The sequence below is a fragment of the Cottoperca gobio genome, chromosome 22, assembly GCF_900634415.1.
Source record: "Cottoperca gobio chromosome 22, fCotGob3.1, whole genome shotgun sequence".
Lineage (NCBI taxonomy): Eukaryota > Metazoa > Chordata > Actinopteri > Perciformes > Bovichtidae > Cottoperca > Cottoperca gobio.
This window is the reverse complement of record NC_041376.1, coordinates 1,470,262-1,494,892: the sequence shown is the minus strand read 5'-3', so window position 1 is coordinate 1,494,892 and position 24,631 is coordinate 1,470,262. Positions and strand designations below refer to the sequence as shown.

Genomic DNA, 24,631 nt, shown 5'->3' with positions numbered 1-24,631 from the left:
GGCAGAATGACGATGCTAAATGTTGTTCTTGAGCACCGACACAAGCAATAAATACATTCGGGAGATATTGTAACTGTGGAGGCGTGTTATCATTTTAACAGGGTGCAAAACTTAATATACAAATAATGTGAAAACCTTTAATACAGAACAAACTATCCTGTAATATTTAACCTTTGTACCTTTAAAAACGTTGCTCTGATGATCCAAGAGGACAAAACACTGCCATTAAATCCCCTTTCACTAAAGTCCTGATCATTTAAATGTGTGTTTACATAATGCCATTGTGATGCATTGCATCAGACACATAGTACAGCAGCGACGCTCCTCGTGGAAATATCAACGCAAACACGAGGAAATGGCACAAAAACATAACGATAGAGCGCTTTACTGCAGGCAAACATTGGATGAAGAATGTTTCCTTAAGGGCGTTATTATAGACTTATTTTAGGAGCTGAGGCGGACCTTCGATTGAAACAGAAAGGTCCCTGGTGATGCATGAAGGTGAGATGTCTCGAGTGTTTCTTATTCCCAGTATGAAGACCAGTGAGACCAGTGAGACTCAATGAGCTGCATTTGTTCCTGTTCATGCTTCACTTTTGAGATTTCTAAATGTCTTAGCTGATGCGAACACCTCAGGTAGTTCTGAACCTGCTTACTCCACGGAAAACAAAACAATCATTAAAACATGGAGATAGATTAGTGTGTAAATGTGTAGTCTAAGACATTATATTTATAAACTCACAGAAATAATCTCTTTGTGGAAGGGCTTTTATATTTACGGATTGTCACACAAATAATATTTAGACACATTTATCTCCATACAATTAAAACCTCATTCATGACTCGGATCATTCGTAACTCATGAGCTCACATTACACTGAAGTATAATATAAAACACTGTTGGCTTCTTCCATGACTCCAAATAATACGAGGAGGAATCCAGTTTGGAACCTGAAAATATAAAGTATGCGTCTCGATGTTTTTATTCACCGACTCGAGTTTGTTGTGAAATTATTGTCGATTAAGGAATCTGGTTGTTTAGCTGCCCGGGGTATTTCTCAAACCTCCTCTCTGCCTCCTCGCTGAACGCATCACCTGTACGGACACACACACACACACACACACACACACACACACACACACGAAAAAGTATCTGGGGTTTATAAATATATTTATAAATTATCAAGAGACTTGGATTTATATGTCGAACAAGTTCACAGGTAGAGCACTATATGTACTGAAAATGTGTGTGTGTATATATATATATATATATATATATATATATATATCGTAAATGTATCAAATTTTATGAACCCACACTGTTTTTCTATATATATTTTTTAAATATGATTTATTGTTTAATTTTATTTATTTAATTTTTATATCATTTGTTCATTAATATGTATATATAATATATCTATATTATTATAATACTGGATATTATTATTATTATTTCACAATTTATGTAATGGAAAATCATTTTATTTATTCATTTCAAATCTTTTAAATATTGTTTGTTCATTATATTTATATTATTATAATACTGAATACTAAAACATTTTAAAATAATATTTGTTATTTTTATTTCAACATTTATGTAATTTTTAATTCATGTATTTCTTATCATTTTAATATTGTTTGTTCATTAATATATATGTTTATATTATTTTAATATGGGATACCTGTAAGTATATAGATGTATATAGATTATAATGTTCTTACCGATGTGGCAGTTATGGAGCCAGATTCGATGTCCGTCATATTTGCAGTTGCATTTCATGCAGTTGTTGGTGAAGTCGCTTTCAGCCACTTCGTGATTTGGATTAATCACAATCTGAGGAGGTGAGGAACGTTACAATGAAAATAACAGAATAGTTTTATTATATTTAATAAATGGCAGTGCCCGTGCTCACCTGCAGGATGTAGTTTCCAGGTTTGACGTCTGTGATGTCGATCCACTGGCAGTCGATGTCGTGACGGTACAGATCCCAGCAGCCCACAGTGATGCCCTGATTGCCAAAGTTGGCGCATTCGTACCGCTTAGAAACACCTGAGGCAAAAAAGATTCACCGTAAAATGCATTAGTGCGTCCATAAAAACAGACTTAATAAATGTGTTTAGAATATTACATCTGAAGTAATCCTCACAACGAACCTTTGATAAATACTTTATTTACTCTCAAGTTGTCCAAATATACACGCCATCAAAACCTTAAATATGTATCGATGTATCTTTAATATCACTTGTTTGAATAAGAGAAGAAGAAGCAGAAGGAGAAGAAGGAGAAGAAGAAGAAGAAGAAGAAGAAGAAGAAGAAGCAGAAGAAGAAGAAGAAGAAGAAGGCAGCAGAAGAAGAAGAAGAAGAAGAAGCAGAAGAAGGGAAGAAGCAGAAGGAGAAGAAGAAGAAGAAGCAGAAGACGAAGAAGAAGAAGAAGAAGAAGAAGCAAAAAAAGGGGGACCCCCAGAAGAAGAAGAAGGAAGAAGCAGAAGAAGAAGAAGAAGAAGAAGCAGAAGAAGAAGAATACGCGAAGAAGCAGAAGCAGAAGGAGAAGAAGAAGGAGAAGAAGCAGAGAATAAGAAGAAAGAAAGGAAAGAAGAGAAGAAGGAGAAGACGAAGCAGAAGAAGAAGAAAGAGGAAGAAGAATATAAATAAGAAGAATAATAAGAATAAAGAATCAAATAAGATGAATATAATAAGAAGAAGATAATAAGAATAAGAATAATAATAATAAATAAGCAGATAAGAAACTAATAATAAAAAGAATAATAATAATAATAGAATAAGAAATATAATAATCAAATATAATAATAATAATAATAATATATAATAATACTAAATAAGAATCATAATAAAATATAATAATAATAATTATAAAATTAAGATAAAATAATAATCATAATCTAAGAATAATCATAATTCATCATAGAATAAGAAGAAGAAGAAGAAGAAGAAGAAGAAGAAGAAGAAGAAGAAGAAGGAGATTTGATGAGACTCACCCTCGTGACAGTCTGTGTCCTCCAGGCAGAAACTGGCCTTGTGTCCTTCGGCCACTTTGGTCCCGTTGGCGTTCATCAGATCGTAGTGCGTGAAGATATCCATGGAGTGATAATGTCTGAACAACAGAGACAAGGTCCAAAATCAACTTCACAGTGAAAGTAGCTTCACAGCGTCTCCTTTGATAACAAGACAAGCACTTTATGACTCCACGCCGCTCATTCTGACGTGTATTCAGCTGCGTGATGTAGTTCTGCATGAAACCTGATGGTGGATTGATTTTCTCCTGAAATATATAAAGATGTGAAATATAAAATGTTCTAAATGCCGAGAGGGCAAAATGTTTCCGTGCATTAAGAACCTTACAGGAAGTCAACCATCACACACACGTTCACACACCGTTGGCTACCGGGAGCAATTTGGGGTTCAGTATCTTGCCCAAAGATAAATGAAGACAACCTCACCCATGGCAGGCGTGCCAGACCCACGAGTGCCGCCCGGCCTTCGGCTTGAAGTCGGCGCGGCCGATGTTGTGGATCTGCGAGGAGAAGCGCAGCAGGCGTCGGTGTCCGTAGGGCCAGTTGGCCTGAGCTGCAGACTTGGACAGGCAGTCCTCCTCGGCAGCGCAGTAGAGCATGTGCAGAGGACGGTCCTCGATGTAAACCGTCTGCTGCACCTGAAGGGCGTCCAGGACCAGGTCGGAGGCCGCTGCACACACGGGGGGGGGGGGGGGGGGCAGGATTACTCTTCTTTACCTCTTTTTAAGGATTTAAAATGTTTAATCTTGTTTTTTTTTCCTCTTTTATTTTGTGATTCTGTTTTCTTTTGGTCCTCAAAGTCATTAAAGTATTTAAGTTTAAACACTCGTCTCCGTCACTCACTGTCGGAGCAGATGACTCCCGCCGCAAACTTTGCCGCCGCTTTCTGGCAGCTGACGGTTTTGTGATGCTGGCAGTGACTCAGAGACATCTCGTTCCCCGTGCACTTCACGCCGCTCATTACCATGTCCGTCACATTACTGGTGTCCCAGTACCACGTTTCCTTAGAGAGACAACACAAGTTCATGACGTAGAGCTGCAGGACAATAACGATTAAATCATAAACTAAATCATAGAACACTGTTAAGTAATAATAATAATTATATTTATATAGCTTTCCAGGTTAAAAGTATATTATTAAAATATATCAAGCTGTATATATATAATAATAATATAATATACAAGTAATACAAAAACAATGCCAAAGATTTTAAATATTAAAAGAGCATAAAAGTACAAATGTGAATAAAAACAGACATTTTCAAGTATTCAGGTATTTTGGTGTGAAGTTTAAATCTTTTGCAAACTAAAGTTTAAAACCTCTTATTAATCTTTAAAGGGTTTTTATTGCCCACTTTCCCTCATCCAACTTATTTATTCCTGCTTCTACAAGTCTTTGCCGGCAGCTGTGTTTGTTGTCTGCGTTTTGCTTTTATTCTGGTGAACTGACACTAAAACTTGATATTTATTGCTGCTGATTAAAGATGCACTCCCTAATTTAAACGTTTACTTTTGTAATTATTTAATCTCATGACGGCGATTCTGTCATGCTGTTTCCAGGTTCCCACACTTTCTCAAACATCAAATTCAAGGACTTTCCAGGCCCGTTTCCCTCAAATTCAAGGACCAAACAGGGCAGAGTTTAATGTTAATTACTGTCGCACTTTCTCGAGGCGTGAAACAACTGCAGGAGACTCATGCAGACTGGGGAACGTGGACATTAAGTAAAGTAAAAAGAATCAAAAGGAACTTAAAGCTCTTTTTTGGCCCTTGTACGTATATTTATGTTTCATTTCTAAAACCTTCAAGGACCCGTGGGAACCATTTGTAATTTGTGTCTTTTCTGCACGTGTGTTTTGTTCATGTGGCATCTCATCCTGTAAAGAATAAATGTGTTCAACATCTCATGGAATCTCTTCGTTCCTCGTTGGTCCTACTTACAGTGATGGCATGCATGGAGTAGCCGAGCCCCAGCTGCCTGCACACCACCATGGCTTCCTTTGTGGTCCAGCCTGTGCTGCACACTGTGCCCCACTTGGAGCCAACCTGAACCTCCACCCGGCCCTCATAAGGCACCCGGCCGCCCACTATCCGGATCTGCAGAAATGCCCTGCTGGGAGTCAGTGAAGGGACACACTTCCTGTCCCGTCTTTGAACCGTCTGGGCTCAAACTAACGTTCATACAAAGTCCGCCGGCCGTGGAGAATGTGTTGTTGAAGCAGCAGTTGTGGTTAGACGTTTTAGAGAGCGTCAGCGTGGTTTCCAGATGAGGTCACCGCTTGGCTTTAGTCGTGAGTGGTTTTGAGTTTGATTAGAAACTTCATGTGCGTCTGGTTTAGTCTGCCCACACACAGAAGACCAAACAGTATCATGTTCTTCCATGAAGGAAAAGAAACTTCTGCTCCATATGGAACTTATTGTCAGACATTAAAGGGATAGTTCATCCTCCATCTATTACTTTCTTTTTCTCTTCTGTCTTTACGGTGAACAAAGAATCAAAAAAGGAGAAAAGTCTTGAAGAACAAACTCCCACACAAGTCGTGCAGAATAATAACGTCTCATTGATCCAGTCGATGTCACTAAACAACAAACCTTACTATTTAAAAACACTTCAGCATTAACATACGCGCTACTCGTAGGTGCAAGTTTTAACGTGCACGAGTTGTGTGAGTTTGTAAACAGATCACTTCACTTCATCAAGACTTTTCTCAGCTTTTAGATTCTTTGTTCACCGACGAGCCAGAAGAATTTGAATTATTCCTTTTATAAATGCATCTTCAAGTATATTCCACAAATATATACAAGTTATATTTTAGGAATATATTTAAATGCATTACCAGCTCTAATAACAAGCATTAGTATGCTGCACATATTAGATAATATGTGACAGAAATATTGAATATATTTGAACATATATGCATTAAATGAACCGTACTGATTGTTTTTGTGTGTTCATGACAGTAAATTATATTTGCATATGTCAAATATACCAAAAGGCAGCTCAGCTCTGCACAAAGTTGACCTCTGTGGTGTTAATAACCTACTTGCAGGCCCTGGTTAGCGTAGCCCAAACCCAGCTGCCTGCAGGCCACCGTGGCCTCCCTGGTGTTCCAGGTCTCTCCACAGATCAGACCCCAGCTCTGCGTCCCGTTAGAGTCTGAGCTCAGCAGCTCCACGCGGCCCTCGTAACGGGTCCGCCCTCCCGTGAGTCGGATCTGTGTGGGCCGAGGGGTTAGAGACCGCAGAGCAGAGCCGAGATACACAAGAGCCGGATAAAAACTCTACTTTTATCTCTTCAAAGTTCTGTTGCTGTAAAATCTTAAAGGTGACATCGTCGTAAAAGATAAAAGTGCAGAGTTTTTATCCCACAGTCCGTCCTCTACGTGCATCTACAGGAAACATGAGTACAAACTGCACAACCAGAAATACTTTGTGTTAAAAGGAAATCTCTGCTGTCACAAAAAAAGATTGTTTTTCACAACTTCTGTAAGTTTTAACTAATTCAGAATAAACAAACATGAAACTTTGAACTACGGACAAAGTGACTGTTTTTCGTGACAGCAGTGAAGAAGTCTCGCTTGAGAGTGAAAATGTGAGCAAGACAACAAATACATTTATCAAAGCAGAAGAATTCAAAGTCATTTCTGGTACTATCTGATGCAATACATAGAATAATAACAGTTTAAAGCTCAAGTTAAAAGCAGTTTTAAGATGAGACATTGTGAATAAGTATCGTAAGGAGGTTCAGCTCTGACCGAGTTCTCCAGTCCCATGTAGGGCAGGTTGCAGCGGACGGCAGCGTCCTCCATGTGTTGACAGTCGTCGGATGTGATGTTCTTAAAGGGGCAGTTCCAGATGGACTTCTCCTGGCCGAGACACTTCACCTCGTTCATGTAGATCGGACCGATTCCTGCACAGACACAAAGCAGCTTCACAGTGAACTTGTTTATGGATTAGTTTGAATTTCTGCACCTGATGAAAGTTTCTTCCACTTAATTAGTTTCTATCGCTCTAATGTGAAACTTTGACATGTTTCCACAGACAACAAGTAGCTATAGAGTCCAGTATGCCTTTCAAACTACATATAACATGAGGCATGTTTGCTGAGCATGCATGTTCTCCGTCAGCGTCATGGCACCATGAGGGGGTTGTATTATCAAATGTCCGTGAAAGGAATTCCTTCAGCGCTGACGTTTAGGAAAGTTTTGCGGATTAATTCAGCCAGGTGGTGTTCTGACACCCATGTTAGCACAGAGCAGATTCTGCTCCACCGACTTCCTCTGAGGTGGAAATCATAATGTACACACACACACACACACACACACACACACACACACACACGAGAGGAGACATCCCCTCCCAGCGTTTCTGAGAATCGCCCGTCAAAAGACTGCTTGTTTCTTCTTTGGTGGAATCACAGAGCAGTTTACATTAAAACTACACACACCTCCATGTTTTAATGAGGAACACACACACACACACACACACACACACACACACACACGTTTGCACCATTATACGCCAAAGTTCCTTGTATATGAAAACATACAATAAACCGAATTCTGAAACACGATCTTTTCCTAAACTCGTTATTTTGTTGTGTAAGTTCCTAAAACTAAGCAAACCTGCGTTGGAAGTTTATTTTGAAAAGACTGTCTGTATGTAACCAGCTGAGTTTCCAGTTAAATAATAATAATAATAATAATAATAATAATAATAATAATAATAATAATAATAATAATAATAATAATAATTCCCCGTACTGTGACCTTCATCATGCTGCAACTTATTTTAGAGAATTCTGTAAGTTTATCAAATGTACTTTAACATCCTGGACATCAAACAGTTTAATATGAAGTGTTTCAGTTCTGGTGTAAAATATATATATATATATATATATATATATATATATATATATATATATATATATATATATATATATATATATATATATATATCTCTTCACTCGTGTGGAGACCAGGTGGGATTCATAAAATCAACTCTTTCTCACATGAACTGCTCCAAAGCCTCGCTGGAATAACACAGATGCTTTTCTGTTCTGGTGCTTACAGACACTTAGGAAACATTTATTTAATGAATGAGGAACTGTCCGGGAGAATTAAAGTCTGGAATGTAGTGTGTGTGCGTGTGTGTGGGTGTGTGCGTGTGCGTGTGTGTGGGACATTTATAACTGGAAAAGATACTCAGATTTGTCTATTATTAGTTCACTGATGTCTCTTTCAAGTCTCTCATGCACAACATTCCTTCACTTATTAAAATAAGCTCTAAATCAGGACTGTGCAGGAATGTGAGGGCAGATTCTGAGATGACCTGACAGATAAGAGACGGCTGACGGCTGATCTGAAGTCGGTTATTAACACGTCCTGTGGCATGTGACGAGTTCAGAGGGTTTAATACAAAGTGCAGAATAGACCGGGCTCCCCTCAGAGACAGTAATTTGAGGTCTATAAGACGTCACCAGCGCTCACAGACTTCACATATTACTACTGGAATAACTTCTCTATGAATGCAGGTTGAACCTTTAGACCTTTGTACCGGATGCAGCGCTGCCTCTTCACTAAGCGTGCCAAATCACACTTTGGTTGAATATTTCCAACGCTTTTTGGCTTCCTCTCTCAAACGGGGAGGATTTCTTCTTCTTCACCCCCGACTCACACTCACACCCTCACACTCGACTTCTGTCTGAACGTACAAAGCTGAAAAATGTCTTTAGCGCCGATCAAAATGCACCAGATCGTTGCTTCCCAACCCTTTTCCTCAGGGACCCTTTTCTACTTCTAAGGATGTTTAACATGTTATTCAATGCACAGAAAAACTGATAAACTGCACAATTAACCCGAATATTTAACTCAATACCTGCAGGAACTTTGGGTTAAACCATTATTTCCTCTTGATATTGCATCAGAAGATCAGTTTTCCTGTTATATTTAGGAACCTTTAATACACTTCTCTGGATTACGGTTGTTGTTTTTAGACAAGTTCAGTGTTTTCTTCTTCCTGGAATGAAATCCTTAAAAAGAGGCCAACTGCATTTTAAATAAAAGTCGTCTCACACACCTTAAAATCAACATTTCCATTGACTCTCTGCCTTAAACACAGACATTACAAACCTATTTCTAGACTTCTTCGATGACCAACCTTTAACTAACCCACTAACTAATGTTCTCCTCACCTTGTCCCATGCGGGCTCCGGTGAGCGCCTCCTTGGCGGTGCCGAAGCCGAGCTCCCTGCAGACGACGCTGGCCGACTGCAGGTTCCAGCGGTCGTCGCACACGGTCCCCCACTCGTTGTCTTTCAGCACCTCCACCCGACCCTCGCCCACCCTGGCGCCTCCCTTCAGCCTCACGTTGTTCTAGGACAACAAGCAGACGCATCAGACTTTATTGTAATCTACGTTTGGCAGGTTATTTTATTATTTGGCTGTTAAACTGCCTATTGTTGGCTAATACTTTGTAATAACGGAGCCGTCTGTACAGAAGAAGTTGTTGGAGCTGATTGATAAGTCGATGGACAGAAAAATAAACCCCAACTATTTGAATCATTGATAAACAGTTAAAGTCATTTTTCATGTAAATAATGTTGTTTTCAGCCTCAATATGGAAACTTCCTGCTTTTCTTCTGTTTTGTATCATATTGAAGTGAACATGTTTGGACCGACACAACAACATTTAAAGAAAACAACTTGGACTTTAAGAAACTGAGATTTTGTTGACCAAACAATTGATTTTCACATTTCACAGTAGAAAAAGCACAAATGAAAATAATAAGTTATGATGGCTGAATGTAGGCGCTTCAGTTTCAGGGTGCATGCTGGTCATGCTCACATGGACACGTGAATACAGCAGAGTCGATGTTATTAGTAAAAACTGACGAGTCAAAGTGTCGGCTGTGCAAGAGGCACATTCAGCAGCTCTCAAGTTAAACTTCACTTTACCGAAATCTTAGGTTTCTTCTTCAAACCACTGCTCTGGATGAACAGCGGCCCCGGCATGCAGCTGACGACGGCCGCCATGCCGCCCTCGCAGGTCGACGTCGCGTTGCGCTTGCTGAACTCCAGAGGGCAGGCTGCCAGGTGGATCTCTGTGCCCGTGCACGCCACAGAGTGAACGTGGAAGTGGTTCTTCTGACGCTCCAAATACAACCTGGAGGGAGCAGAGACAGGATCCTTTTTATATTATACCGCCACTAAACAAGGAAATGTTTTATTTCTTTGTTTTTCGAAGGTTTATTAGATTTATTTCCAGCTGTGAGCGGCTCCTCAACATCGTTTGTGCATTGCATTGTGGGAGAATAGTACATTTAGCCTGTTTAGTAGCATACCGTCTGCTTTTAGTATTCTTTATTTTGTCATTTCTTCTGGTGTGCAGACTCAAAACCTGCTTAGTGTCATTGTGTAATATGGATCAGTGACACTGTAAATGACTAAATTAATGCATGAAAGGTCTTAGTTGTATTTAGTAAACAGTGACAATTAAAGATATCAGAATTAACGCAATTAAAAGACCACATACATGAAATAAATGACTGAAAATGAGGCTAAATAATTCTGATCTACGAAGAAAAAAAAGGAAGATATGAGCGCGTTTATGAAAAAGCTGTTGGTTTGTTTCAGATCATTACAACATGCACGTCCATCAGCTCATGTTATAGTGAGGATATCATCATTCAGCCTCGCACAAACTATCACACATCGTCTAAAACTATACAAACACAAGGAGAGAAATCCCAGCTGGATCGTCAACACACAATATATAATTCCCAGTATCCTTTTATATCGTATGTTATATTCAAAAGCTGCACAAACATGTGTTGGAAGCGACACATTGAGTAAATAAACACAGATGTTGACAAAGAATTACAAATCTACAGCCAGAAGCTGGTTAGCTTAGCTTAGCATAAAGACTGGAAACAGGGGGAAACTGCTAGCCTAGCTTTAGAGGTGCCGTCTGTGGACACACGCTTCGTGCACAGACATGAGAGTGGTATCAGTCTTCTTATTTCACTGTTAACTTTAACTTTTCTACAGCGAATGGCTCTTTGTGGTGAATAGTACATAGTACAAGCACTGTTGTAAAGACTATTCTGCACATAACTTTGCCACATGTGGGAGGTGCTCACACGGGAGGGGATGGATGTGCCTTTAAAAAGGAGCTTTTTCTGTTCTTGGGTAAAAACAACCAACATTTGTTTTGGCCAAATCCCCAAACATATCAGTTTAAATGGCATTTGTTTGTGAGGATTGTGGAAGTGTGCGGGTCTCTTCAGACAGCTTGGATTTACACACTGAGCTGTTTATTCTCAGATTACCTTTTGGCAGGACTCTGTTTAGACTTAGAGTTAGCTTTAGCTTTGGATGTCTGCCTGCAAGGTAAACACGGGTTAGACGACACAGTTAGAAGAAACATGAACAAAGCAACAAAAAGGTTACACAATTATGTTACTGTAGTGACACTGTTCAAAAGGATGTGTCTTCTTCAACATGGTCGTCAAAACATGTGTTTCATTACCAGGATACTTTTATATCGTATGTTATATTCAAACGTTGCAGATGGATTTGTTAAAAATTACACATCCTTTTTAAAATGCATCTAAATAAACACACACGTGACAAAGAATTAAATTCAGATTTGGACATTCATCAGTTATTTTGACACGTTTCATCAGCCCTGATACACGGCATGGCCAGAAGTATGTGGACACACTTTTCTAGATATTGTGAATTTTTTTCTCAGGGGCTGTTTTCATTAAGGGAAATCTTAAAGGGAGAGTTCAGAAGTTTACAGTGAGGCTGTATGAGCTTCTTCTCCACAGTCAGTATCACCTGAAGTAGACGCAGTTTGTAGAAACAGACAGGAAGCAGGAAGTTAAACAATGTTCTGCTGTGGACGTGTTTTAAACACCTAAAAACATCAACATCACTTTAAATGTTCGCTGTATTTAGAATATTTTCACAGCTTTACCTTGCTGTCAGACAGCCTTTTATCTTTTTCCATGGTCTCTTCAAAGCCACCAGACTCCATTGACGAAAACAGCAATTTTACATCGCAGAACACAGGAGCTGCTGGTCGAGTTGCCTCGATTGGTTCGTTAGTTTGTGTTGTTGTGTGACTTTGGTGTTTTAAAGGGTTAGTTTGGATTCACCAAAGTCACACAACAACACAAACAAACTACCCGATCGAGGCAGCGGTAGACCAGCAGCTCCTGCGTTCTGCAAGGTAAAATTACTGTTTTTGTCAATGAAGTCTGGTGGCCTTAAAGACAGATAACGGCTTCAGTTCTGACATCATCTAATACGTCTGGGATGAACAGGAAGTGGAATAAATGTGTCCATATACCTTTGGTCACGTAGTGTATGAAACGTAAAGCATGATCGTGTGTGTTAGTACAATCTATACTACTGTGATTGTAGGTTTTCTATCCAATGTGAACCTCGAGTTACCACATTGGTTTATGATATTACCATTTAATATCATGCTTTCATCAGTGTTAAGTGGGTTCTTCAACTGTTTTCAGTACAGGTCTTAGAACAGAAGTGTAGTTTCAATCAATTAGTCATCTTTAATCTGAAAATGTTTTGGTGATTTATGATATATATTTGTTTGATCGTCGTCCAACACCCGCCTGGCACTCTGCGAAGGTTAAAACAAACGCAGCAGATTTAAGCCTGTGACTTTGTTTAGTTGAAGAACCCAGAATGAATAATTACTGACCTCCTCCAAAAAGCTTCCCATAGCAGGGAACGGGATTATTAAAGGACTAATCCATGGAAATATTAATCCCCGTCACTGACACAGCACAGATTGACGACACCTGTCCCATCGAAAAGGTGTTTATTTTATCAGCTATTTCTTTTATTCAGTCTTAGTCCTGTGTCAAATGTTCTTGTTAGTTTTTGTCATAGTTAGTGAACTTCATCCATTTTTTTTTACCTATTTAGTCATCAACGAAATTACAACAGGATAAAACACCAAAGTAACTTAATGTTGAAAAGAAGAAGAATTCTTGTACATTTATTTAGAGGTTTTTACAATCTGTGCCATGTCGGTGGAAATGTGAAAGACATAAGAAAACTAAACCTCCACACAAGGAAACAAGGACGTTAAGAAGGATAAAGTAAAGAATATACATCCCATGCTGCACATCATAATGCTATGATATGAAATAGAGCTAGAAACAGGAGCTGAATGTTCCTCGTCTACTCCCAACAGGAAACCCTCTGTCACAACTACAGTGTGCAGACGGAGGGTTGTCCCGGTGACAGTGTACCTTCCACCGGCTGAAACATTAACCTTTGGCCTGGAGACCTTCTCAGCTGCTCGCTTTTTCAGACGTCTGCAACAGTGAGACATCCAAATTCACATACAGGAGAGAGACTACATGCAAACACACACACACACACACACACACAGTCTCTGAGCTGCACACACATTTCTTTAAAGGTAAAAACGTTCTGGAGGCTCAGCGGTGAAAAACATTTTTGACCTTCCACATTCTGCAGTGAATCATGTCACAGACTTCAGGTCACAGCATCACAATTACAGAAATATTCCAACTATTCAGAACGATGGAGGCCGTTTAGTCTCATTAATAAAGTATCTACCTATTCTACGCTCTCATTGCATTTAAAAAATAAAAGTAATTTCCTCCAAAGCATCCTGTAAATGTGTAATGTCTGGTCGGGTGTCCACACAATCTCCGAGCAAACTGCATTGTGGGTAATGTAGGAGCCAGGTTTTGAAGAATGCATGAAATAAAGAGGATATATTTTATTATATAAGCACAGGATGGATAAATATTAAATTTAAGGTCAGACAGGATTTATGTTTTACTGAATTACAGTTTATTTGTATGAAGACGTTTGCTCATAATTCTTGAGGAATTGTTTGATTTATAATTTTGTTGTTTGGCTTAAAGATGGTTTAAAGGATGATCATTAAATTTCTATTCTGTATTTAATGTTAATTAAAAGAGATGAGCGTGTGTTGTGTTTATGTCTATAGTGTATGAGTGTTTGACTGCATGTGTGCTAATGCTAATGCTAATAAAGTAAATTAAGTATATCTCTGGTTCTGCTGCATCTATTTTTGGTCCTTTTTTTATTATAACTTTACATCTTGAGTACATTTGTGGAGTAAAAGTCCAAAACAAATGAAATAATAACAAATTCTGCCTGAAATAAAAGCTCATTTCATCTGCCTGGGTTTAAGTGTCCTGTAATGGTTTTAACAGCAATACATATGTTTTGGTATTCACCTGTCTCAGGTAGGTGCATTTCAAGTACTGAAGTTAAAACTAAACCTGGATTGGAGGAGCCCCTCCTACACTTATAAAATGTCCAGACAACACAGAACAATGTGAATGATGGCTTCTCTCCAGTGGTTGTTGTCTGTGCATTATGTGACCTCCCTGAGCCTCAGCCTTCACACACGTTTGAGAGAAAACACACATTTCCCCTCGTACTACTGTGAACCGTCTGCAGGGGAGGAATTAAACAGCTTCAGCTGGAGCGCAGCCAGGAATGTGTGCCGTCACACTGGAGGAACAAACCGGGAAAGTAAAGTCTGCGAGTTCTCCACAGTGATCACTGCTCTGAACAATCTGGAGTTTTAATTTGTAAAGAAAACAGCGTTGAAAGTTCTTAAGGGTTGTGATAGGACCATTAATCTCTTGATCCGGTCCACTATGATATGTTTACCCCTTGTGCATTTAAACACACATCCTGGTTTCTTTCAGCATTGTAAACGACCTTTAGTGCTTCATAATTTAAATTATGTTTTTTAACTAATACTTTTATTCACAGCTGAAACAATAAGCCAAGAGCAAAAATGTCAAGCATTTGTATTTCTTCCAACTTCTCACCTCTCATGTCTGTTAAATATAAAGCTACCACCAGCAGCAGGCTAGCTTAGCTTAGCATAAAGACTGCAAACAGAGGGAAACAGCTAGCGTGGTTTAACAAAGATTTAAATTGTACAAAAAGTGTAAAAACAACAAAAGTGGTTTTCTGGGAGTTTATGTGCCAGGATAGCTGTTTCCACCTGTCTCCAGTATTTATGCTAAGCTAAGCTAACTAGCTTCATATTTACTGTACAGACACAAGAGTGGCATAAATCTTTTCATTAATCTCAACAAGTAAGTGTATTTCCCAACTATTCCTTTAAGTAGCCAAGAAGATGAGCTGCAGTCTGTTTTAACTTAAACGAGGGAACAAACAGCTTTAACCTCATGAACCAGAATCAGATCTTATTAGTTGAAGTTGAGCGATTCACTTACTTGTAGAAGTTCTTGTTGACTTTCCTCTCATGTGGGAATCCCAGCATGCCGCAGACCACATGTGTGTTTTTGATCGTCCACCCCAGGTCGCAGATCTGCGCCCAGCCGTCTTTGTATTTCACCTCCAGCACGCCCTCCATGATGGGCAGCTTCTTTCTGGCCGTGGCGACCACGGGCCGGAGCCGCACCTCCTCTATCTTGTTGTCATCGACCTGAGCCTGTTGGGAGAAAATCAACAAGTTTGTTTTTTAATTAAAATAAAATCCAGATTCAAAGTTGCTTCCAAATTTGAAAGGCACGACACAAATTAAGTCAAGGAAAATCTGTTAATGTTATAAAAATCTCCAAATCTTATACAGTAAAACCTTCTCCAAATATTGTACGGTACATTTTCTTTAAAATCTTTCTAAAGACCATTTCATTATATGAATGTGAGAACACACTGATGTTTGATAGTTAAATGAGATTAGAATGATTTTCCTTATAATGATCATCCTGACACATCCTTGCACACAGACGTCTCTTAAAGACTCCTGAATGAGAGGAACAGACTAAACAGGGAGGCAAACAGCAAGTTTAGGTCTCAACAGCTCATAAGTGGTGAACGTGCTAGCTCTGATTTCCAGCTTTGCAATGAGTCACTTCCGCTGTGGTTAATTTGGAGAACGAAAACAGTCGTGTGGTCACAGACTGAAGTCTGGACGCCACATTTGAGTGAGCCTGGCAGCAACAGGCAGAAAGAGGGAGAGTAGTTCTGCATCTGAAAGTCCGCCCACTTCACTCTTATGAAACCTTTTTTCATAAGATCCTTCTATGTAACAGAGACACCTCGTGCAGTCATTCAGTTTCCAGGGGTCTGTGCAGCGAGTCCCCGGGCTAACCTTGTTCACCTCGGACCAGTCGGTTATACAAATGGACAAATGTCGACCACCTGGAAACAGCTAAGCTGGCATCCCACCGAACAGCGTTTCCTTCAGTTTCCCTCAGTTTTAAATCTTTATTGATCCAGAGAGGGTTTACGGAGCACGCTCAACATACACTGCATATCTTAGCCCCTTTTCACACACACACATTAGTAACCCAGGTTTAACCTAAGCCCAGGACTACACGATTCACACTGCACTTCTACCAGCCCTGGGTGTTGGTTATAACACGTGACTGCTGAATTTTAAACAATTACAAGTTTACTTTTTCTTCGTTTCACCCTGGCAACTTTTAGCCTGTAACATTTCCGCATTAAATGGTCCAACAACACTTTTGTTGAGTTATGTACTTACATTATCCTAAATGTTCCCAACTATTTTTAAACCCAGAGACATGTGTAATGTCCCTGAAGGTAACGTTTCCTCTCTCTCCTGTCATGGTGTCATCAGTCCTGTGTTGTATATGTAGTGAGACAGAGACATGTGTAATGTCCCTGAAGGTAACGTTTCCTCTCTCCTGTCATGGTGTCATCAGTCCTGTGTTGTATATGTAGTGAGACAGAGACATGTGTAATGTCCCTGAAGGTAACGTTTCCTCTCTCTCCTGTCATGGTGTCATCAGTCCTGTGGTGTATATGTAGTGAGACAGAGACATGTGTAATGTCCCTGAAGGTAACGTTTCCTCTCTCCTGTCATGGTGTCATCAGTCCTGTGTTGTATATGTAGTGGACAGAGACATGTGTAATGTCCCTGAAGGTAACGTTTCCTCTCTCTCCTGTCATGGTGTCATCAGTCCTGTGTTGTATATGTAGTGAGACAGAGACATGTGTAATGTTCCTGAAGGTAACGTTTCCTCTCTCTCCTGTCATGGTGTCATCAGTCCTGTGTTGTATATGTAGTCAGACAGAGACATGTGTAATGTTCCTGAAGGTAACGTTTCCTCTCTCTCCTGTCATGGTGTCATCAGTCCTGTGTTGTATATGTAGTGAGACAGAGACATGTGTAATGTCCCTGAAGGTAACGTTTCCTCTCTCCTGTCATGGTGTCATCAGTCCTGTGTTGTATATGTAGTGATACAGAGAAATGTGTAATGTTCCTGAAGGTAACGTTTCCTCTCTCTCCTGTCATGGTGTCATCAGTCCTGTGTTGTATATGTAGTGAGACAGAGACATGTGTAATGTTCCTGAAGGTAACGTTTCCTCTCTCCTGTCATGGTGTCATCAGTCCTGTGTTGTATATGTAGTGAGACAGAGAAATGTGTAATGTTCCTGAAGGTAACGTTTCATCTCTCACCTGTCATGGTGTCATCAGTCCTGTGTTATATATGTAGTGAGACAGAGACATGTGTAATGTCCCTGAAGGTAACGTTTCCTCTCTCTCCTGTCATGGTGTCATCAGTCCTGTGTTGTATATGTAGGGAGACAGAGACATGTGTAATGTCCCTGAAGGTAACGTTTCCTCTCTCCTGTCATGGTGTCATCAGTCCAAGTTGAGCTAACGTTAGCGGCAGCCGAACAGCGTGCAGGAGGAACTCTGATGTTTAATCTTTGAATCAGAGGAGAGGAGAAGACCTCTGTGGAGGATTCTGCTGCTGAACGATGAACACTGAAGGAATCCTAACCGGGAGAAGCTGCACTGAGGGTACTGGTGACCCCACGCTACTTCACTCCGTCTTTGTTACTGTTTGGATTGAGAGACCTCCTGGTGGCACTTTACATATTGTGCGTTTAACAGGCTCACACACATGGTATAGAGCTAATCAACAGCATGTGTGTGGCAGCTACAGTAGCACTGAGGCATTGAATGTCTTCCATGTGGTTGAATCTTAAAAGCTGAAGGCTGTGGTGGAGAAGGAACTTAGCAACTTACGTCAATAACATTTGAGTCCACAAAGCCGGGAATCCTCTCGTCTTTGCACACAACTCCGGCGTCCTCGTCGTGAGTGCAGTCACTGTTGCCCCAGCCGCGAGACTTGCAGGATTCAACGCTCTTCTCACCTCCGTTACACTGCACGTTGTCCAGCCAGATTTTCCCTGGACAGGCAGCAGACTGTCAGTGTGGCTCCAGCACACTCCCAGGCCTGCGGAAAGTAATCAGTCCAGGCCTGGAAGTGACACTTGGTTGCTTTGTAACACTGGTGCTCTGGGAACTTATGGCAGCAAGCTTTTAAGAATTGCACTTATTCTAGACAAGAGGCTGAATAAGAGAAGTGGCTAACCATGAGCGTTTTCTCATTTTACAAAAGAACAAGTATTACTTTTCATTTATTGACTCATTTCATCCATACATGTACTTTGTTGCCTCAGCTCATTTCGTCAAACGATATAAATAAAACAAGAAAAGAAATATGCCATAAGATAAGCTTCATAAATAAATCCAATACCAGTATTCGTGAAAATAAACAAAATAAATGAATAATAATAATCATATATATAATAAAATAAATAAAAATCATAAAAGCAAATAATATTATAATAAAATGAGTATTACCAAATTAAAAGGTTGATGAAAGCTGAGTTAGTACTACTAATTAAAACATTTTTAAGTATGATTTTAACCTACAGCTACAGGATAGGTGAGGATTGCCACCTACCACTGCCAAAGTTTAGACTTTTTAAATATTACTTTGAAACTAAATTCTATAATTGGGTTATCTTAAATATCCTGTGTGTATATCCAAACCCGTCACCTGTCACACCATAAACAACCATCACGCAGAGCACACAGCGTATTAAGCCAGAAACTGAACATCAGGAAGTGGCTGAAGTCACCCTTACCTTGGCCCTTGCCGTATTTGGCGCTGTGGGTCCATCCTGTAGCTGAGACGAAACCCAGTTGGCGACAGAGCACGTTAGCGTTTGCTATCGAGAAGTCGTCGTCACAGATGGTTCCCCACTCCCCCTTGTGGAAAAGCTCTACCCGACCCTCGTTGTGTTTTCGGGGGTATCCGGTCAGTCTGACCATGAGGCGTTCGGTCTGGGGCTGTGGGGACGGGGACGGGGACGGGGACGGTGTGGGAATCCGCGTTGGAATCCGCGTTGGAGTCCGTGTGGCTGCGTTCGATGGCGTGGTCTGGGCCAAACAGCAAGGTAACCACAACCCAAACAGAAGGCTGAACGCTAACTTTTCCCTGCGTCTTGACTTCTCCATCATTTCAGCTGCACAAGAAGAAAAGGAAAACACAATGACAAGACTGTTTGAACAGAATGGATATTTAAGCACCACTTGAATTAACTAAATTATATATATATATATATATATATATATATATATATATATATATATATTTATACACATATACATAGCTCCAGCTTCAAGTCTTGGGTTAGATCTAAACATTTCTGAACACGTGGGGTAAGTCTGACCTTTTTGCTCTTATTGTCTAAATGCGCCCTTTTTAAAATGTATGTTAAACCAGGAGGTCTGATCCATTTTGGGACACTTTAAGTACCGTTTCGTGCTATAATCATACCAGAGGGAGGATTTTGAGCAGCCTAAATTCACATCTAGTTGCCCTTCAAGTGACCCTCCGGTCTGCCCAAATACACTGTTTGGTGGCACTCTGGTCAGGCCTGGTGCCCCTAAATTATACTCTGAATGAATTTTACAAATGGCTGTAGTTAAACCAAGAGGGTTCACACAGAGGAGCTGAAAATACACTCAGCATATGTGAGAATGATGCAACCCTACAGTTGCTCCAGCAGATTCAAACCATCTGGTCAGTTTACGGGACTCAGCTGTGGGGAAGAACAACAGCGAACATTAAATAGGCCTCAGCGGCCACATCATTGGGCTGATGACAAAGGTTACACGAATGTTTTGCACTTTCACAGTAAGTTTATCCCTTTTTGCAGCTTTTCTGTTCCGTTGTTTTTCACAGTTGGCGTGCTAATGTCCTAATCCTTTGGGTCAATAGTCATTCATATTTCTTGATACAACAAACCACTTTTTCCTTACGAAATGTTCGCCCTGCTCTCTTAAACCTTCCTGTACAGCTCCGCTAGTGAATACTAACATAGGCCTGCTATTGATAACCTGACAGTTACACTTCTTCTTAGCTTTTAGCAAGCGGGGGGTTGTTCCTCCAGAGACACAAATACAGTAGTGTGATGTGTTTGTGCAGAAACCACAAATTTAAGGTGCCCTTTCCAGTCTGCGACTGACTGCGTCGTCTAATTCTGATTTCACAGTGTATGGAAGGACACACACGTTCACACTAAGCTTTAGTCAGCAGAGGCTTTCAAAGGCATAGCCACTACACAGTCTGAACTGAAGCCATGATGCGGCACATTTAGAGAGATAATCTGTATCGCAGAGTTAGGGTTGGTAATCTTGAGAAGCTAGCAAGAGTACGGTAGAGTTTGAAAGTGTTGAAAAAACCTAGCCCAGTTTTGTCAACCTTTTTCCAATGAAAGTAGCTAGCAACAGAAGCTAGCAACAGAAGCTAGCAACAGAAGCTAGCAACAGAAGCTAGCAACAGTAGCTAAAATAGTCTTGAAATCCAACAAAAAAGTCGTCAAGTTAGCAAAACTGACAGACAAAACATCCCTCCAAAGCCACTCCCCAAAAATATCATAATGAACAATCAATCAATTAATTCGCTCATGAAATAATTGGACGGATTTATTACAGTCCTGCGACACAAATACCAGATTTCTTTCTTTCTTTTTGTCATAGAAATTGATTTCCTAATTGCCGTCAGGACTTAAAGAGAATTTCGACAAATATAACAAAAACATTTTTGAAGAAGATAAAGCATCGTAGCTTTAAAGCTTTTTGAAACATTTCTGCCTCTCGATAGTAAAGATCAGGAACAAACGGGGAGAATGAGCGACATAATATACAACTTAATCATAAGCCTTTGTTGGCCGCAGAGCTTATTCTCTGCAAGAATCCAAAGGAAATATTTTATTAGCTTTTTGTCGTGGGAACCAGGGAGATGATAACTTCCGGGTCGGCCAACAAAAACACATCATCCCTGCAGCACTTTCAACTGGAAGCAACAAATCCCCTCTAATAAATGTAATCCTGGGAGATGTAGGAAATGACTGTTGTATAAGTTTAGCCAAACTATGTGGAACTATGATTATATTTTACCCTAACTGTCTGTTTTAAACATCCATCACAGTTTACAGACCGACATCCTGCTATCTTTACTAACAGTCCAAAGAGGGATTATTACCAACTTTCGGTCAAACCTCTAAATAAAGTGGTTTAAAATCTTAATTTTAGATCGTCCCGTCTGATCACCTGACGTGTCGAGTGTCTACATTAAGTACAATGATATCGTAACTGATAGAGACGAAAATATGAGTTGAATTAACTATAACTATCCTGTAAGGGAGGCTGACCCAACCATTCAGTAGAGGCACTGAAAGAACTACTTGACAGAAGAAATGAAGGGAGCATTAATTAAATAAATTAAGCTTATTATGCACAGAATATAAAACAGGATTTACAAAGTGATTTTGTAGCTTTTGTTACATGAAACCTCCGTGACAATAGGCGACACAGACTGGCAAGTATCTGATTTTAGAGTGTTTATGCATCAGACACACACACACACACACACACACACACACACACACACACACACACACACACACACACACAACTGTTTCTCTTCCTCCCTCGCCCCTCACTGAAGCAGGGACTCTCCATACCAATGTGCTCATGGATCAGGTCTTGTGAAAGGCTCAAATCAACCAGCAGCAGCAGTTCTCCGGCTCCACATGCGGAACACTTTGGTCATCACAAAGTCTCGTCCTGAGACTGCATGCACACATTCCCACCGAAACAGACATACGACTCTGAATCAGTTTGCTCATTTCTACCAGAGCTTTTTGTTTAACTGCGAGTTAAAACAGAGAAGCTCCCTGGGCGAGAGGAAAGATTTCCCTGCCTTGTCGCAGCATGTTGTTGACCTCAGAGGAACTTTGTGAAACTTTAGCACATTGAAGGGAGTAGATGGGTGATGGAAGCTGATTTAAAGATAAAGGATGAGACAGTTTTCAGAGAGAGAAGCAAATATTTATCAGGAAAAAGCTAAGTGGTGCAAAATGGAAACACCTCAAACATTTCCTCGAAAGAGAAAGAGAAAGTGCAATTATGGTTTTCTGATCCATCCAACTGTTTTGTAAAAAGAGTCCACATGCAAATCTCCAACCGTAACACATGGATGTAATCTCTTCCCAATTTAACAACCTAACTGAACAGTACTTCTTTATAATAATAAGGCCATTTAAAAGTCATTTTAGCTCTTTAAGACATCAGAAAAACCCAACCAATACACCATTTCACCACTTCTCTTCTGGGAAACAGCTGCTGCAGAGCATCTGGACCAAAATCAACTTATTAACAACTTATAAACATTTAAAACTGCAGGATTGACGGCTCATTAAAAGGTGAGGATGCATTAATACATTACCAACATTACTTACCAAATAGAAAACACTATCAGAAAGGATTTTGCAACCCAAACATTCTACGCCATATAACTGATCTACAACGCATTAGTAAATAATTCATTATTTATTTTAGCTTAATTACCCTTAATGCTCGTGCCTTATTAAAGGTTCATTACACCACACCAGATATGTGGCAGAGGGGTGAACACACTTTATTTATTTATTTTTCCAGGTCAATATTTGGCTTAGGAACTCATTTTGTTTCCTGTAGCAGCATTCCTCACATTTTTCCATCTCCAACATTCAGCATCCTGAAAGTGAAAGTTTGTTTTACTAGGATATGAATGGGGCTTTAAAGCACTATGTTGCCTCAGAGTATAAAGTAGTACCTACATGTAATATATGGGGAATATTCTTTAATACCAAGACTATGAGTATTATATATATATAGCTTGTTTTTGAGTTTTACTGCACAGCAAAATAACTTTGTGAAGAAGGCAAGTTTTGCAGCAAAATCACGATTTCACCTGCATTTCAAAGTAAAACTACAAATAAATCTTCCTTACCTTATGTTTCCAGTATGAGGAGGTTAGAACGGTTCCAGTGGACAAGAAAGGGGGGGCTGGGTCTTCAAATTTGGTGAGCCAGAAGTTCACAAACTGAACCCCCTCAAAGACAAAACGTGAATAAATATCCAAGTACTTGTTCTAAACGATGTCCTCCATCAAACACGGGTCCAGTTTGCGGGGTAGAGGTACTCCTTCCAGCGTTGCAGTCTGTAGGTCGCCAGCTGTGCGCACTGAGGAGGAAGAGGAGGAAGAGGAGGAAGAGGCTGGAGGGGGCTGGATTTATTCCCTGGAAAGACACTAACTCTTTCATGGATGCTTCTGTAACAGGCGGTCCTCTCTTGCATAAGAAGAAACCTTGAATTTCACTTATTTCACACGTACGCTACGTGCCTGACGAAGCGCAGGGTGTCCGCACAAGATTTACAACTGGAAAAGAGCTGCAAATAGCTTCCTGGAAAAAAAGAATATTGACTGTGAAATCCATTAAATATCCTTACAGTGGCCTACAATTTAGGTAAACGGTTTTCTAAGGCATTAAATGTGCTTTACACTAAAGTTAAAATGGTATCTTTAGGGTGTGAAAAACTAAAATGTGCCCACAAACTATATCCTAAAAGAAGAGCACAGTTCGCCCTTTCAATTAACATAAACTTAAAGGAATTATTTTACTTTTGGGGGGAAATAATAATAATAATATAATATAATAATATTCTTACCGAAAGACACACTGGAAGCGAACACCTCGCGCAACATCGCCATCGAAACTTGTCGCGGTGAGCTTTCAAGCTAGCAAGTAAATTAGCTCGTTAGCAAACATTATAAATAACTTTTTGCCTTAATTAACGTGTTGTTAAACCAAGCAGCTCTTAGTTTTTGTTTGTGTCTGCTATGAAGGAAGGTATAAAAGAAGGATAACAGAAAGTAGCCAACGAAAACCATCTTCTCCCAGGTAGAGGTAAACATTAAACGTCTTGTCAAACCGCTACGACGCGTTATTTGCCGGGTTTTCGGCTCTACGGGGTTTCCAGGCAAACAACAACAAACTAAGGGGTTTCCAGGCGAACTAACTTCGACCTAATTTGCATACAGTTAAACAGTTCTGCTTCGCCTGAGTTCCCAGTGAAGATTCGCTTGTGTCCAATAAAATGAATGGAGGCGAGTTCGCCCCAAGTTCGTCTCACTGTTAGATAGATAGCACTCTCGTGTCTGTATGGTAAACAGTGGTGGGAAGTAACTAAGTATATTATTTAACTAAGTAACATATTTAGTTCTTTTTTTAATAATGCAAAATCTAATTAAATTATGATGCATTATTATGGATAAATAAGACTTGACTGCTACCGGTCACTATATTAAATAACTTATTTATCAGCTGCGAAAAAAAGTATATACAATAATGAAATT

General features: G+C 39.9%; 1 protein-coding gene across 6 annotated transcripts; it reads right to left on the bottom strand.

Moving 5' to 3' along the window:
- Window positions 1–752: 752 nt before the first annotated feature.
- On the bottom strand, window positions 753–23,500 carry loxl3b (lysyl oxidase-like 3b). 6 transcript variants are annotated; one of them, XM_029460000.1, is made up of 17 exons: window positions 23,225–23,500; window positions 19,029–19,409; window positions 18,121–18,284; window positions 15,329–15,546; window positions 13,322–13,387; window positions 11,363–11,416; window positions 9,990–10,197; window positions 9,227–9,407; window positions 6,789–6,943; window positions 6,078–6,248; window positions 4,975–5,130; window positions 3,877–4,036; window positions 3,460–3,703; window positions 2,998–3,113; window positions 1,914–2,050; window positions 1,723–1,834; window positions 753–1,095 (listed from the first exon to the last, which is right to left on the bottom strand). In XM_029460000.1, the coding sequence occupies exons 2-17, from the start codon at window positions 19,402–19,404 to the stop codon at window positions 1,022–1,024; spliced, it is 2,592 nt and encodes an 863-aa protein (XP_029315860.1). In that variant the 5' UTR covers window positions 19,405–19,409; window positions 23,225–23,500; the 3' UTR covers window positions 753–1,021. The 6 variants fall into 6 exon arrangements, with proteins under 6 accessions (XP_029315860.1, XP_029315855.1, XP_029315854.1 ...); XM_029459995.1 differs by lacking the exon at window positions 6,078–6,248 and having other exon boundaries at window positions 23,225–23,499; XM_029459994.1 differs by lacking the exon at window positions 4,975–5,130 and having other exon boundaries at window positions 23,225–23,498.
- Window positions 23,501–24,631: the final 1,131 nt, after the last annotated feature.

What these genes read in the sequence shown, in the direction of transcription:
- loxl3b (XM_029460000.1), bottom strand. Translation starts at nt 19,404, where the DNA reads ATGATGGAGAAGTCAAGACGCAGGGAAAAGTTAGCGTTCAGCCTTCTG. An exon ending in ACATGGGACTGGAGAACTCG is followed by an intron (nt 6,249 to 6,788) that starts GTCAGAGCTGAA and finishes CGGCCCACACAG; the next exon opens with ATCCGACTCACGGGAGGGCG. An exon ending in GGGAGTCATCTGCTCCGACA is followed by an intron (nt 3,704 to 3,876) that starts GTGAGTGACGGA and finishes CCGTGTGTGCAG; the next exon opens with CGGCCTCCGACCTGGTCCTG.